General features: G+C 43.1%; 3 protein-coding genes across 6 annotated transcripts; 2 read left to right on the top strand and 1 right to left on the bottom strand.

The window, feature by feature from the left end:
* Positions 1-169: 169 nt before the first annotated feature.
* Positions 170-4,167, top strand: LOC6611432 (homer protein homolog 2). Its single transcript, XM_002035940.2, is given in 7 exon segments — positions 170-318; positions 1,094-1,382; positions 1,438-1,874; positions 1,933-2,011; positions 2,105-2,371; positions 2,428-2,562; positions 2,617-4,167. Coding segments are annotated over 7 exon segments (1,596 nt in total). The 5' UTR covers positions 170-313; the 3' UTR covers positions 3,001-4,167.
* A 22-nt stretch (positions 4,168-4,189) lies between these two features.
* On the bottom strand, positions 4,190-5,907 carry LOC6611430 (protein Aatf). Its single transcript, XM_002035938.2, has 2 exons — positions 4,466-5,907; positions 4,190-4,403 (listed from the first exon to the last, which is right to left on the bottom strand). The coding sequence occupies exons 1-2, from the start codon at positions 5,833-5,835 to the stop codon at positions 4,301-4,303; spliced, it is 1,473 nt and encodes a 490-aa protein (XP_002035974.1). The 5' UTR covers positions 5,836-5,907; the 3' UTR covers positions 4,190-4,300.
* A 1,435-nt stretch (positions 5,908-7,342) lies between these two features.
* LOC6611428 (gonadotropin-releasing hormone receptor) lies at positions 7,343-12,243 on the top strand. Of its 4 annotated transcripts, XM_032726877.1 has the most exons (8): positions 7,494-7,712; positions 8,165-8,318; positions 8,741-8,953; positions 9,678-9,950; positions 10,074-10,173; positions 10,311-10,799; positions 10,861-11,189; positions 11,782-12,243. In XM_032726877.1, exons 3-8 carry the CDS (start codon positions 8,817-8,819, stop codon positions 11,819-11,821), a joined length of 1,368 nt encoding a protein of 455 aa, XP_032582768.1. In that variant the 5' UTR covers positions 7,494-7,712; positions 8,165-8,318; positions 8,741-8,816; the 3' UTR covers positions 11,822-12,243. The 4 variants fall into 4 exon arrangements, with proteins under 4 accessions (XP_002035972.2, XP_032582768.1, XP_032582769.1 ...); XM_002035936.2 differs by lacking the exons at positions 7,494-7,712; positions 8,165-8,318 and adding an exon at positions 7,343-7,468; XM_032726878.1 differs by lacking the exon at positions 8,165-8,318.
* Positions 12,244-12,500: the final 257 nt, after the last annotated feature.

The raw sequence follows: 12,500 nt of genomic DNA, 5'->3' as shown, positions 1-12,500 counted from the left end.
AAACATGTTCTTGAAAAATTACAATATTATGGTGCCGTACAGGCAATCATAATTCGGTTTAAACGATTAAATTATTCGATAAGAATCGTTGCTCTTATACGAGCCCATGAGGTATCGATGCTTGGAAGCAAATAAATCATCGATGGTGCTGAGCCAGTAGAAACATCGATATCACCATACAAACATCGATTTTGGTTCCAGCTCTAGACATTTGTGTTTTATTTTTTTTAACCGTGAAATTCATCAGTAAAAGCGACTAGCATTGGTATAAACTACAGCGGAAGCACTCAGTCACCGCCAAAGAACAAATACAATGGGGTAAGACCGATGGGCGCGGCCAAACCGGCCTAAACCTGCAGTTTTTACTGTGGGAAAAATCGACGCCGAACTGACATCTCCCCCCTATGTTGTTGTTGTTGTTGCTGGCGTTCTGTGTGTAGCGGGCGGCGTAAATACATACATATATATGTACACAAACATACACCTACACACACACACGCGTGGGCAGGCCAATTACATGTGTGTGGGTGTGCAGGTGTGTGAGACTGTGCAGGTGTGTGAGACTGTGCAGGTGTGTGCGTGCTTGTTTTCCGCCCGAGAATCAAAAATCACAAGCAAGGCTGCGGAAAAGGCTTAGCACATAATGCAATTTAGTCGGCGGTCGACAGTCGCCAGCGATAACGGGAAGACACAAGATATCGAGCTCAGCGGACGATGTCAGCGGATAGGTAATAGATAAGATACATATATAAATATATATGTACAGATAAATGTACTGGAGGCTACCACGGATACGGAATTGATTTGATGGGGCCCTGCGCCCCGCAACAATCTGCCATTGCATCAGTCCCGATCCAAAGAAATATATATATCGACCTACTTCATCAAAAAAGGACCACGAAGATTATCCTGGGACTTAAGAAGTGCTAATTATAAATGCATTACACACTGCCTGTTGACTAATAAACCACAGTGAAAGAATGCTTTGCCATAGTTTACACACACAAGCACAGCAGCACTATTTATTGCCTGCTCTAAATGGAATTTTTAATTAATCACACGCCTGTGGCTTTAATCCCTTTATGACCCTTAGCGAACAACCGATTTTCACCTGCCAGGCGCACGTCTTCCACATCGATCCGAAGACGAAGCGCACCTGGATCACGGCCAGCATGAAGGCGGTCAACGTGAGCTTCTTCTACGACAGCTCGCGAAATCTGTACCGCATCATCAGTGTCGAGGGCACCAAGGCGGTGATAAACTCGACGATCACGCCCAACATGACATTCACCCAGACCTCCCAGAAGTTCGGCCAATGGAGTGATGTGCGGGCAAACACGGTGTACGGCTTGGGATTCGCCTCAGAGGCGGAATTGACCAAGGTGAGTATTTAGGATACGTTCCATATATTTATTTACTAATTACCTCGCTTTACAGTTCGTAGAGAAGTTCCAGGAGGTCAAGGAGGCCACCAAGAATGCCATGAAATCGGCCAACGGATCGAATGCCGTCACGCCCACCACCTCGGCCAACACGTCGCCCATTTCCGGGAGAGCTGTGGGCTCCATGCAGAACGACAACACAGCCATCGATCCGCACACTGTGGAGCCGCCCAACATGAGCAACACGAATACCCAGAACGCCAATCCGGACAGTCCTTCCCACAAGCTTCTAAATACCAGCGATGTCAAGGCGGACATCGGATCGGCCACTCCATCGCCCCAACCTACTTCGGGCGTAACTGGTGGCGGTGGAGTGACCATCTCGTCTGGCGGAAGCATTGTGGGCATGCACACGGGTCCTGGAGCCGGCGCCACCGCCGAGCAGCAGCTTAAGTACGAGAACGAGCGTCTGAAAATGGCCCTGGCACAGAGGTGAGCAACGCGTTGGACGATATTGGTTCAAGGCAGTAATGCTATGCCTTCTTTGCAGCTGCGCCAATGCCAAGAAATGGGAAATCGAGCTGGCTACCTTGAAGAACAACAACATACGGTTGACTAGTGCTCTTCAGGTAAGCAATGTGATAAGCTTACATTGATTGAAACTGACAGGGACGTGCATTTTGTACATTTTACTGATCGTTTTTGGCCTTTTTGTTCTAAAGGAATCAACTGCCAATGTAGACGAATGGAAGCGCCAACTGCACACTTACAAGGAGGAGAATATTCGCCTCAAACGAGATATGGAGCAGCTGTGCGTGGGCGGCGGTGGTGTGGCTACAGCCGGAGGAGGCGCCACAGAGGATGAACTGCGTCGTGAGGTGGCCACGCTCAAGGCGCGGACAGAACAACTGCAGAAAGAACTTATGCAACAGGAACTTGAGCTTAAGTCGGCCAATATTAGCCTACGTGAAAAGTCCAATGACCAAACTGTGGGTAAAGCACAATATTCATGTTTAGTAATTTGCTAATGAAACTATGTTTTTAGCTGGCAAAATTGAGTGAGGTGAATGGTGTGTTTGCAAAGCATCTTTCGGAGTTGTATGGGGTGCAGAAGGATATGGAGAGTATTATACAACTTGCCAAGTGCACTTGAGATACAGAGTTGGCGTTTATGCGAAAGGTTTGCTGCACATTGCCTTTTGAGTTTCGTCTTGCTGATTGGCGTTCCTTACAGGTTTCAGTGCAGGAAGAGACTACAAGGATTAATACTACAACGACATCATCGACAACAACAGGAAGCACGACAAGTAAACGTTATTTAAGCAACTTTCCAACCACGGAGGCCGAGAGCACGCTCTCCAACGTCACCTCGATACACACTCAGCTGCAGTCGTCGCTTTACGAGACCCAGAACATGCCGCAGCTGAAGGCCTTGGACAAGCATTCGGCTTTGCTCCAAGAGCTTCATCAGCGGCAGGCGGCTCCCAGGCGCAACTCTGCCTCTGCGGAAGCTGCTGCAGCAAGCTCTGGTGGAGCCAAAACAGCCACCATACTCGTTTCCAAATCAAAAACCAAAACTGGGCTGCCCCTGTTGCTGAAGAATTCCATTAACAATTAGAGAAATCCCAAAAAGAAAAACCAATATCGCAGATAGAGAGAATTTATTCAGTGGCATTTTTGTAATCTTTATATTGGTAGTTTGTATACAAGAACAGCGCTAAGAGTCAGCCATGGTACTTCCCCAATTCCCGCGCACTCTTTCTTTTTTTTTTTTAACAAAATTGGATATTTGTGTTTCCTTGTCTCAAATTGAATGTAAACCCTTGCCCAGTATTTCGTCAAAATTCTTTGAGTCCTTATGACATGTATGTCCAGATTGATTGATTCTCGTGCGCAGTAAAGTGCAATATACATTTATCTCTAGTATGTAAATGTAAACGATGATATTATGTGCTCTATACACCTTCAGCTGATTGTTAATTAATTTTTAATAAGAGCTTGCGATCGAATACAACCCGAAAATCATTTCCCAAAGAGAAAACCCAAGCATTTCTATTGAACAAAAGTCACAAAGATTATTTTGTAAATGTGTCGAACTTTTTATAGTATTTTTAGAAGGAACCTTTTGTATTCTCTAAATCATAGGCGTAAAATTTAAAAACTTATTTATTGAATTGTATTTCGTCTCCATTCTATGTCAAATTCCCATCATCACAATGCTCCCGTTTATTGCAGTTATGCACTGATTTACTAACATTATACATGATATTTATAAATATATAAATTACCGTATGCATAACTAACAATGACTTAGACGACGAACACACTAAGAAACCAATATTAAATATAAAACTAAAGTAAACGAAGTGAACATTTTATAAATGGATTGAAGTAATCCAAATAATTCACGAGACTAGCAAAGTAAATGAATAAAAGTCAAGTATGTGCGTCTGCGGACAACTAGTATAATACATAAAAAAATTATTAAAATTAATTTATATTTATCGAACCGAATTAAAAACGCAACTCGAATGAAGCCAGCAAATAAATACATAACAGTACACAATCTCCGAAACACGAACACCCGCTAAACGAATCGGTTATGAAGCGGTAATTTCGAACGTTTGCGATTATATTCAAGCCATATTGTTATGCACTTGCTGCATAAATAACCCAGTTGAGAAGAAATAAGAATTAACGAAAATGAAATGTTGAACATACAAATTTAGCAGTTAAAAGTAAATAACAAATGAAAATATACATAAATATATAAAATAAAGAACAATTTAAAATAAGTTTTCTTTTAATTTCGATTTTTTTAGGTATACTATTATAATTCCTTTAAATAGCAATTAACAATAATGACATTTCATAGATTTTATTCCTATTTAAAGCTTCATATATTAGTTTATTACAGTCTAGACAAACAACGATTTGTACAACTCGGACTTGGAGGCCTCCGTCCAGTCGCTACTCTCATTGGGCGCCATGAAGTTGATGAGCTTGTTGTGCACCACGTATCTGAAAGTATATTTAAAGGTTCGTGAGTAAATCTTGCAGGTATATTATTCTGCTTCACGTACCGCAGCTTTCGCCCCTTGCTGGCCCTGGTGTCCACCTTCTTCTTCATCTTCTGGCGCAGTTTCTGTAGCTCCACGAACTGCTTGGTGATCTCGCTCATGTTGGACGAGGTGCTGGCCTTGTACTCGATGAGCTCCCGCAGCTGCTGGTGGTAGAAGTCGCTGTCGTCGTAGATGTGCTTCAATCGCTGCACCGGCGAGTTTTCCTTCTGCTCCGCCTGATTATTCTTTGGAGTCTGGGACTTTTCCACGAGCGCCTCTCGATTGGCCAGGGCGCTGTCGATCTTTTTGATGATGTCGTAGTCCTCCTGCAATGACTTGCGTTTGACACCCGCTCCAGGGGTCAGGAGTTTCGTACGGTCATCCCACTTTAACAGAACTTCATTGCGATAGCCGGTCATTTGCTGGAAATTGCTCTGCAGAACAGAACCAAAACTTTTGACCGCCGGACCCGAATCATCTCCGGGCTGTTTGCGCTTCACCGACTTTTTCATCTCGGAGTTTTGCTGGTGGAGAGCTGACTGGAGGGAGAGCAGTTGCTGCAGTAACTTGGATGAGCGCTCCTGGGCCTCGGTTAGCACCGATTGGAGCTCATCGCTTTCCGATGCCAGTTTCGTTAAAGAATCCGGCGCGGGGAGCTGATTCGCTTTGCTGGTGAACTTTTGGGTGTTTATCCTCAGCTCGAGAAGACGCTCCCAGATGCGCAACTGGTTTTGGACCGCGAGTCCTTTTTGGATTTCAGCTTGATGGTTGGTTTTGGACATTACATCCGAGGGTTTGATTGCGTCGTCTTCTGCTTCCTCATCTTCCGAATCGTTGTCATCGTCGTCGTCATCTCCTTCACTTTCCTGGTCCTCTTCCTCAGAGTCATCATCCTCCTCTTCATCATAATCATCGTATTTAAAATCTCCAGCCTCAAACTTTTTTTGAAAGTCCGTCGAATTGCTCTCAATCTCTTCACTTTCTTCCCCAGATTCGGAATGTCCAGCAGCAGTTTCCTCCTCGGAATCTTCAGCTCCTCCAGCCTTTAACTTCTGCTTAAAGTCTGTCAAGTCCTCATCATCCTCATCCTCATCGCTTTCTTCGTAGGACAATTCCTGTTCATCATCATCCTCATCCAATTCTTTGCGACTGCTGATCTTCCCTTTGTAGCGGTCACTCTGCTCCGAGAGCAGCTTGACGTTCGTCTTCCTAAAGTCGGTGCTCCGGGCATCCGGCAGGTCGTACTCCTCCTCCTCGAAGTCCACCAGACGTGGCCACGTGGCCACATCGAAGTCCGAGTCCTCCGCGCTGTCGCTCTCGTTCGGATGGGCAAGCAGCTTGCTGACCTTCTCCGCCACCGTCTGTGGCTGTTTCTTTGACTTGCGCAGCATACTGCTAGAGTTTCACTTATAATTTCAAAACGACAGACCTAGTTTACCACATGGACTGGTCGCTAGAGGTGGACAAAAATATCGATGCATATTTCCATGCTATCGATATTTCCACACTTGTTTAGAGCTGAGTAGTGTGACCGTTGCTCAAAATTTGGTCAAATGCGGTTAATCAAAAATTTAAATCTAATTGGATTCATTTTAAAATTGAATTTCCCCAAAAACTCTGTATTACAAAATGATTTCAATTTGTTCCTTGTACAATTTTTATTGAATTTTATAAAACAAATACATTTTTTAGCAAATTAATAAAGCTGTTGTTTTCAGTTCAGCTTAGCGTTTATGGACTATTAATATGAATAATTAACTTGTATAAATATCCTGAAATATAACGAATTCTATTTGGTCAGATGCTATAAATTCAGAAAAAGTTTTGTATTCAATCCTATAAATATAAATGGACTTTTGGGCATTTGATTTAAGCCGCGTTGAGTGCAAGCGCAAATACGAAATTAATAGGCGCCCTTGAATGTGCAGTTTATTTCAGTTAGTGCACATTCTGCATGACCACTCATTAGAGCGCCACCCCTCCGCCGTCTTATCAGGTGTGCCAGGTGCATCATGATAAGGCCGCGCTCACGCCACTTTCGTAGCATACAAATGTGCGCCGCGGAACGTGAACTTGAAATCCTTTTGTCCGTCGCGGCACGCTCATTAAATTTAATGAAGCGTTTTGTCCACTTGCGTATCGCCCGGCCGGCATGAGGTTAAATTGTGAACCTTGGCAGTGGATTTGGCAGATACCAGTGAAAGCTCGACGGGATCAGAGGTGCGACATCCTAAACAAAAAGGACATACGAGTGGGATACAGCGAGCGAGGTTTTAGGAAAGAAGGAAAGCTCGGAACAAGACACCGATAAGGCCTATAAGAAGATTCATGTAGATCACTTGTGCCGGCTGAGACGCGACTCATGCGGCAGATAAGGAATCGAAACATTTGGCGATCAGACGGACCACCTTTTGAACTTTGAGTCGTGTACACGCATTGATAATCGTGAAATTTATGCGGGCGGGACCTGAAAACACACACACACACATGTTAAATCCACTGACTACTATTGGGGTCGTCCGCTGTTATCAATGTACCTAACATTGTATACCCGCTACTTGAAATTAGGGGTATATCAATACCGTGAATCGTTTTGTAACACTGACGAAGGAAGTTCCTTAAAGGGTATAAATTAAAATGGGAACTTAAAGAGTAAGAAGGCTTAAGATAAATTCTACTTTTCATAAGGTTTGAGCTGTCATAGAAACGCATTCAAGCGTATAGTCCTTGAAGAGGAGGCCGAGGACCGGGTATTTGAATGGTCGGGACTTCAGAAGCTTCCACTTGTTGCGCTCATCTTCCAGCTGGGTTATCAGTAGCTGCCGAGATCTCAAGTACGCGGCATCAGCATCCCAGGCAATCGGTTCAGTCAGTTCCTGCTCGTCGATCGGTGTGAGTGTGGATCTGGAGTACCGTTAGTCTCAGCCGTGTGTGCCGTTAAGAAGCTCTCGCATCATCGATAGCGATAACTACGCGCGTGGGTGGTGGGCCGTGTGAACAGTGTATTTTCGTCGCTGCTGGGAGGTGTGTGCAAAATAGAACTTACTTAAATCGCTATATTCAAAAATCTCAGGTTCAAATCTGCTATATCTGTATAACACAGCAGTACACGGTGTGGCCGCGTGTTTAGAAAACGCAAAACAAAACGGAAATCGCAAAAAAGGAAGAAAAACAGAATGAAGAAACGTATATAATAGTTGCATATAGAGGAAAAGTGATTTAAACAGCACGTACGCGTTCTCGTAATCGAAGATTACGCCTACAATAGGTAGTATATACACAAGCCGATCGATTAGTAAGAACAATCTAGTCGAATCTCCCTGTAATCTTCGAGGGGTTCCAGCACTCGGCTAGGTGAACTTGGGATTCTGCGAGTTTAAAGTTTATTCAGTTTATTCAGAACGAAATCGAATTGTTTTGGACCGTATTTTGCTCGATTCGAAAACTCTTTTATTTTGAATCACATTTGTTTGAGCACAAGTTCAAAAGGCATCAAACGCGGCGCGTCTAAACAAACAACCCGTAAAATAATTCGACTGAAGGATTAATGTGAGAACGATTTGTCCGAGTTTTTTGCAGCTATTGCTGTTCAATTGAGTGAACTTTCGGTTCGATTGAGCGCAATTGATTAACAGATTAATAAGCCAGCGAGAGCGCAAGATGCTCCCCATTATAATTATTATACCGATGTAGATAGATGTACATACATATCAATTCTAGAAAGCACACCGAACCGGGCATCTCAACATAAACGGAATTTTTATTATCAATCGGAAACTTAAATGCGTTAATGCCGCGCGGGAATATTTGGTTCAAGGTCATTGCCAGCTTTCGCACCTAGAAAAAAAGGGGCCAACAAACAAACAAACATAACGTAAATAATCATACCAATAACATAATAAACAAGTTCTTGAACCTAAAATCCAAAGCAATCGAAAAAGTGTTCATTATCATTATTAAACTGAGTGCAATTGACTCGATTAATTGAGTGACTGTCTGTCAGGGAATATTAATAATATATTTGTTTGTGTTTTCAATATTGAGCTATCTCTATAGACGGCACAATAATAAAGCATTCGAAAAGTCAAAATGCAGCGCACACGTTTCACAATTATTTAATGACAGGCCCCCAAAACGAACCCAAATGATAAAGAACGCAGTTTAAACTTTAGCAATTAACACTTTTGGAGTATAGGAAAATGAATAAAAAACATTAATATAAAGAAACAGAAACATTTAAATAAAAACAAGAAATAGTATCTTAACATCCATCTGTATCTGTATCTTTTAATTTAGAATAAAAGAAGTTATCCTTAAGGCAAAGCCTTGATGCAGTTGCATTCAGATACAATTCATTAGCCTGTCCCAAAAAATGGCAAAAGTAGCTGAGGAGAATGATCATCGTGATCTAAGTAATTGGTCGAGCGTGAACGACACCAATGGCACCATTCACCTGACCAAGGATATGGTCTTCAATGATGGCCACCGATTGTCCATCACAGTGTACAGGTGAGTGGAATTCCGACCAGCATTTTACAACCTGGTCGTCTAGATATATATACTCTCATATATATAGATATATTGGTATATTCAGCTTATCAACTTTGACTTTTACTATCTGTAACAAGTCTAAACTAATCAATTCATATGGCGGTGTGGGTGTCGCTGCCTGAATTATAAACACCTATAAACCATAGGGTCATCACCGCTGGTTTCTCCTCGGGTGTCTGGCTATCTGTCTGAGATTAATCATTTTCACTTGGAATTTGAACTTTGCGGATCATTGCAGGGTTCACTTTATAGAATGCCAGAGATTTGTTTAATCGATTAAGTGTAACTTGCTCACTTAGTCAAGGCGTAGAAAGTGCTTAATTTAGCACAGCAGCCAAAGGTGGGCTTAAACTAACAATATAATTGACCGGTTCTGAAAATATTATTCAAATTTACACTATTTCGCAACTTTTGAGGAACATAATTTTTTTCAGCCCAGATTGTCTGCAATTTATACCAATAAAGTACGATTAATTTACCTCATTCATTCAACAAGTTTACCTTTCCAACTGCACTTCGTTGACCCACTTAATGGTACCCACGCAGACACCCACCTTCGGGAAAAAACTTCTTTAATTTCCCACTCACCAATTTAATCGCTTCTGAACCTTCTCCCGCACCCCCAATCTCCTCCTGCACCGCCGTGTTCCCGGTACCTAATGTTGTCTTTCATTTGGATCAGCATACTGTTTGTGATCTCAACAATTGGCAACAGCACCGTGCTGTATCTGCTGACCAAGCGGCGACTGCGCGGTCCCTTGCGTATTGATATCATGCTAATGCATCTGGCCATCGCCGATCTAATGGTGACGCTGCTCCTGATGCCAATGGAGATCGTGTGGGCCTGGACGGTGCAGTGGCTATCCACGGACCTGATGTGCCGCCTGATGAGCTTCTTCCGCGTCTTCGGCCTGTACCTGTCCAGCTACGTGATGGTCTGCATATCGCTCGACAGGTGAGTACGCCGCGCCGCTGACTGTCGCTAATGGACCAAATTGATAGCCAGATAAGGTGGCTCGAAGTGTCAATCGTTGGCCGACGGCCTCTCACCACCTCTGGTTCCTCTTGTCTCCATCAGATACTTTGCCATACTGAAGCCGCTCAAGCGGTCCTACAACCGTGGACGCATCATGTTGGCCTGCGCCTGGCTGGGATCTGTCGTCTGCAGCATTCCACAGGTGGGTTCCAGACAACACTTCTTAACCAAATTGGGACTTACTTCAATTTACGCACTATTTTTAATTGCTGCAATGGCTATTTAAATAAGTTATTTTCTACCAGTATGATATACTTAATTGTCATCCATCTCCGGCAGGCTTTTCTCTTCCACCTGGAGGAGCATCCCGCCGTCACCGGCTACTTTCAGTGCGTCATCTTCAACTCGTTCAGGAGCGACTTTGATGAGAAGCTGTATCAGGCGGCCTCCATGTGCAGCATGTACGCCTTTCCGCTGATCATGTTCATCTACTGCTACGGAGCCATCTACCTGGAGATCTACCGGAAGAGCCAGCGCGTCCTCAAGGACGTGATTGCCGAGCGTTTCCGACGCTCCAACGACGACGTGCTCAGCCGGGCTAAGAAGCGTACGCTCAAGATGACCATCACGATTGTGATTGTGTTCATCATCTGCTGGACTCCGTACTACACCATATCCATGTGGTACTGGCTGGACAAGCACTCCGCAGACAAGATCAATCCCCTGGTGCGCAAGGCGCTGTTCATCTTCGCGTCGACCAACTCCTGTATGAATCCTTTGGTCTACGGACTCTACAACATTCGCGGGCGAGTGAACAACAATAATCCGGTGTGTACTATTTTATATCAGTGGTTTTGTTTATGAATTTAATAAACTTTCCCCGTTACAGTCGGTGAACAACAGGCACACCTCGCTGTCCAATCGCCTGGACTCCTCCAATCAGCTGATGCAAAAGCAGTTGACCAACAACTCGCTGCTCAATGGAAGAGGCCAGGTGATGGCAGCCGCGGTCTCGGCCACCACAAAGTTGGCCAATGTGGTCGGCCTCAAAGGCACTGCCAATGGCAATGGCTCAGCTGCAGTCGCGGTAACAGTTCCACCAACTCCTCCGCTGACAGTATCCATCGCTCCGCTGGCCACCGACGACGAGGCCAACGATGATTCCTGCCTCAGTGCGGTCACCATCAGGTCCCAGGATCAATCCCCGATCCGCCAGAAGTAATTTCGGTCTCTACACCCGTTTTCTATCTTCTTGCCAACTTAAAATTCCCATGCTCATTGCCATCCTTCATCTAAATGATTTACAACCGCTCCTCAAAATCACTTTTCCTTTTCGTGGTTCGCCATAAAATGTTGGGTTTTATGTTGTGGTTTTAGTGTTTAATCTAGCACAATGCAAAGGATTTTTATAATACCTTCTGTTGGATTATGTAAAGTAAATTGTTTTATGTCTTGGGTTTTCGCAGTTTTTAGTGCCTGTTCATCTGGTTACTTGTAACTGCCTTTTGTATCACTATGCGACTTAGTAAACTATATACTATGCAATACACTATAGCTTCACTGTAGATTAATCACAGATTAACGATCGAGTAACAGCAATACTTTACTTTTTACACACTGCATATTACGCAACATCTAAAAAGGGTCCATATGTCCTATCTTAAATTGGGTTAAGATAGTCCATTTGGGTTAATGAAGGATTGCATCATATCTCCCACTTTAAAGCCCATTTCCAGGCCAATTCATTTTATGTCAACACATCTGAGCATCAGCCAGAGAGTCAAGTCTAAACAAATATATATCATTTCAGATGTGACGACTCCATCGAACTGACCAGTGTGGTCAAGTAGACAACATATGGAGCTAATGGAGCTCCGAGAGCAACTGGATCAATTAAGCGATCTGCTACTGTTCAACTGGAGGAGTCGGCTTGGAACAAAGGGCATTTAATTTGCTAGCCAGCTTAGTTCGGAATTTTCGTCATAAATTCTTTTCGCATTTGCATTTAGCTAGGGACAAATTAAATCGTTTTCAAGTCCACGAACGCCAAAGCAGCCAAGATACAAATTTTGATTTTAAACAAGCTTTGTATTGAACCATCAAAATGCTTGGTAAGCAAAGCTATCGCCTAGGAAATACGATTAAGATGTAATGCCGCTTACTGTTAGATATACTATAGTTAGTCGGATTATTGCTTAATTTAAAATAATTTATTCATAACAAATAATTATAAACGAAATCGAATAAATGGATCTTGAAAAAAGTTAGAAAACATGCTGAGTTTCGTTTGCGAAGAGCCCTCAATGACGGTTTATTTCTGTTGTTAACTTTTGTTAACTTGGCGTTAATCACTAGTTTTATGGCTTAAGCCCTACACGTTAATTAATACCTTTAATATTTATTCAATATTTTTGATTTGATATGCGAGCAAACCAGTTTTACTTCTCCGATAAGCTGGTGAATTGACCTTTAACTACTTTTAATTATATTGTTATTGGCAATTAAAAAGAGGGGCTGAGTTGAAAATTA

This window comes from Drosophila sechellia, chromosome 2L (genome assembly GCF_004382195.2).
Source record: "Drosophila sechellia strain sech25 chromosome 2L, ASM438219v1, whole genome shotgun sequence".
NCBI classification, from domain to species: domain Eukaryota; kingdom Metazoa; phylum Arthropoda; class Insecta; order Diptera; family Drosophilidae; genus Drosophila; species Drosophila sechellia.
Note: the sequence above shows the minus strand (reverse complement) of the source record. Positions and strands in the feature narration are given on the sequence as shown.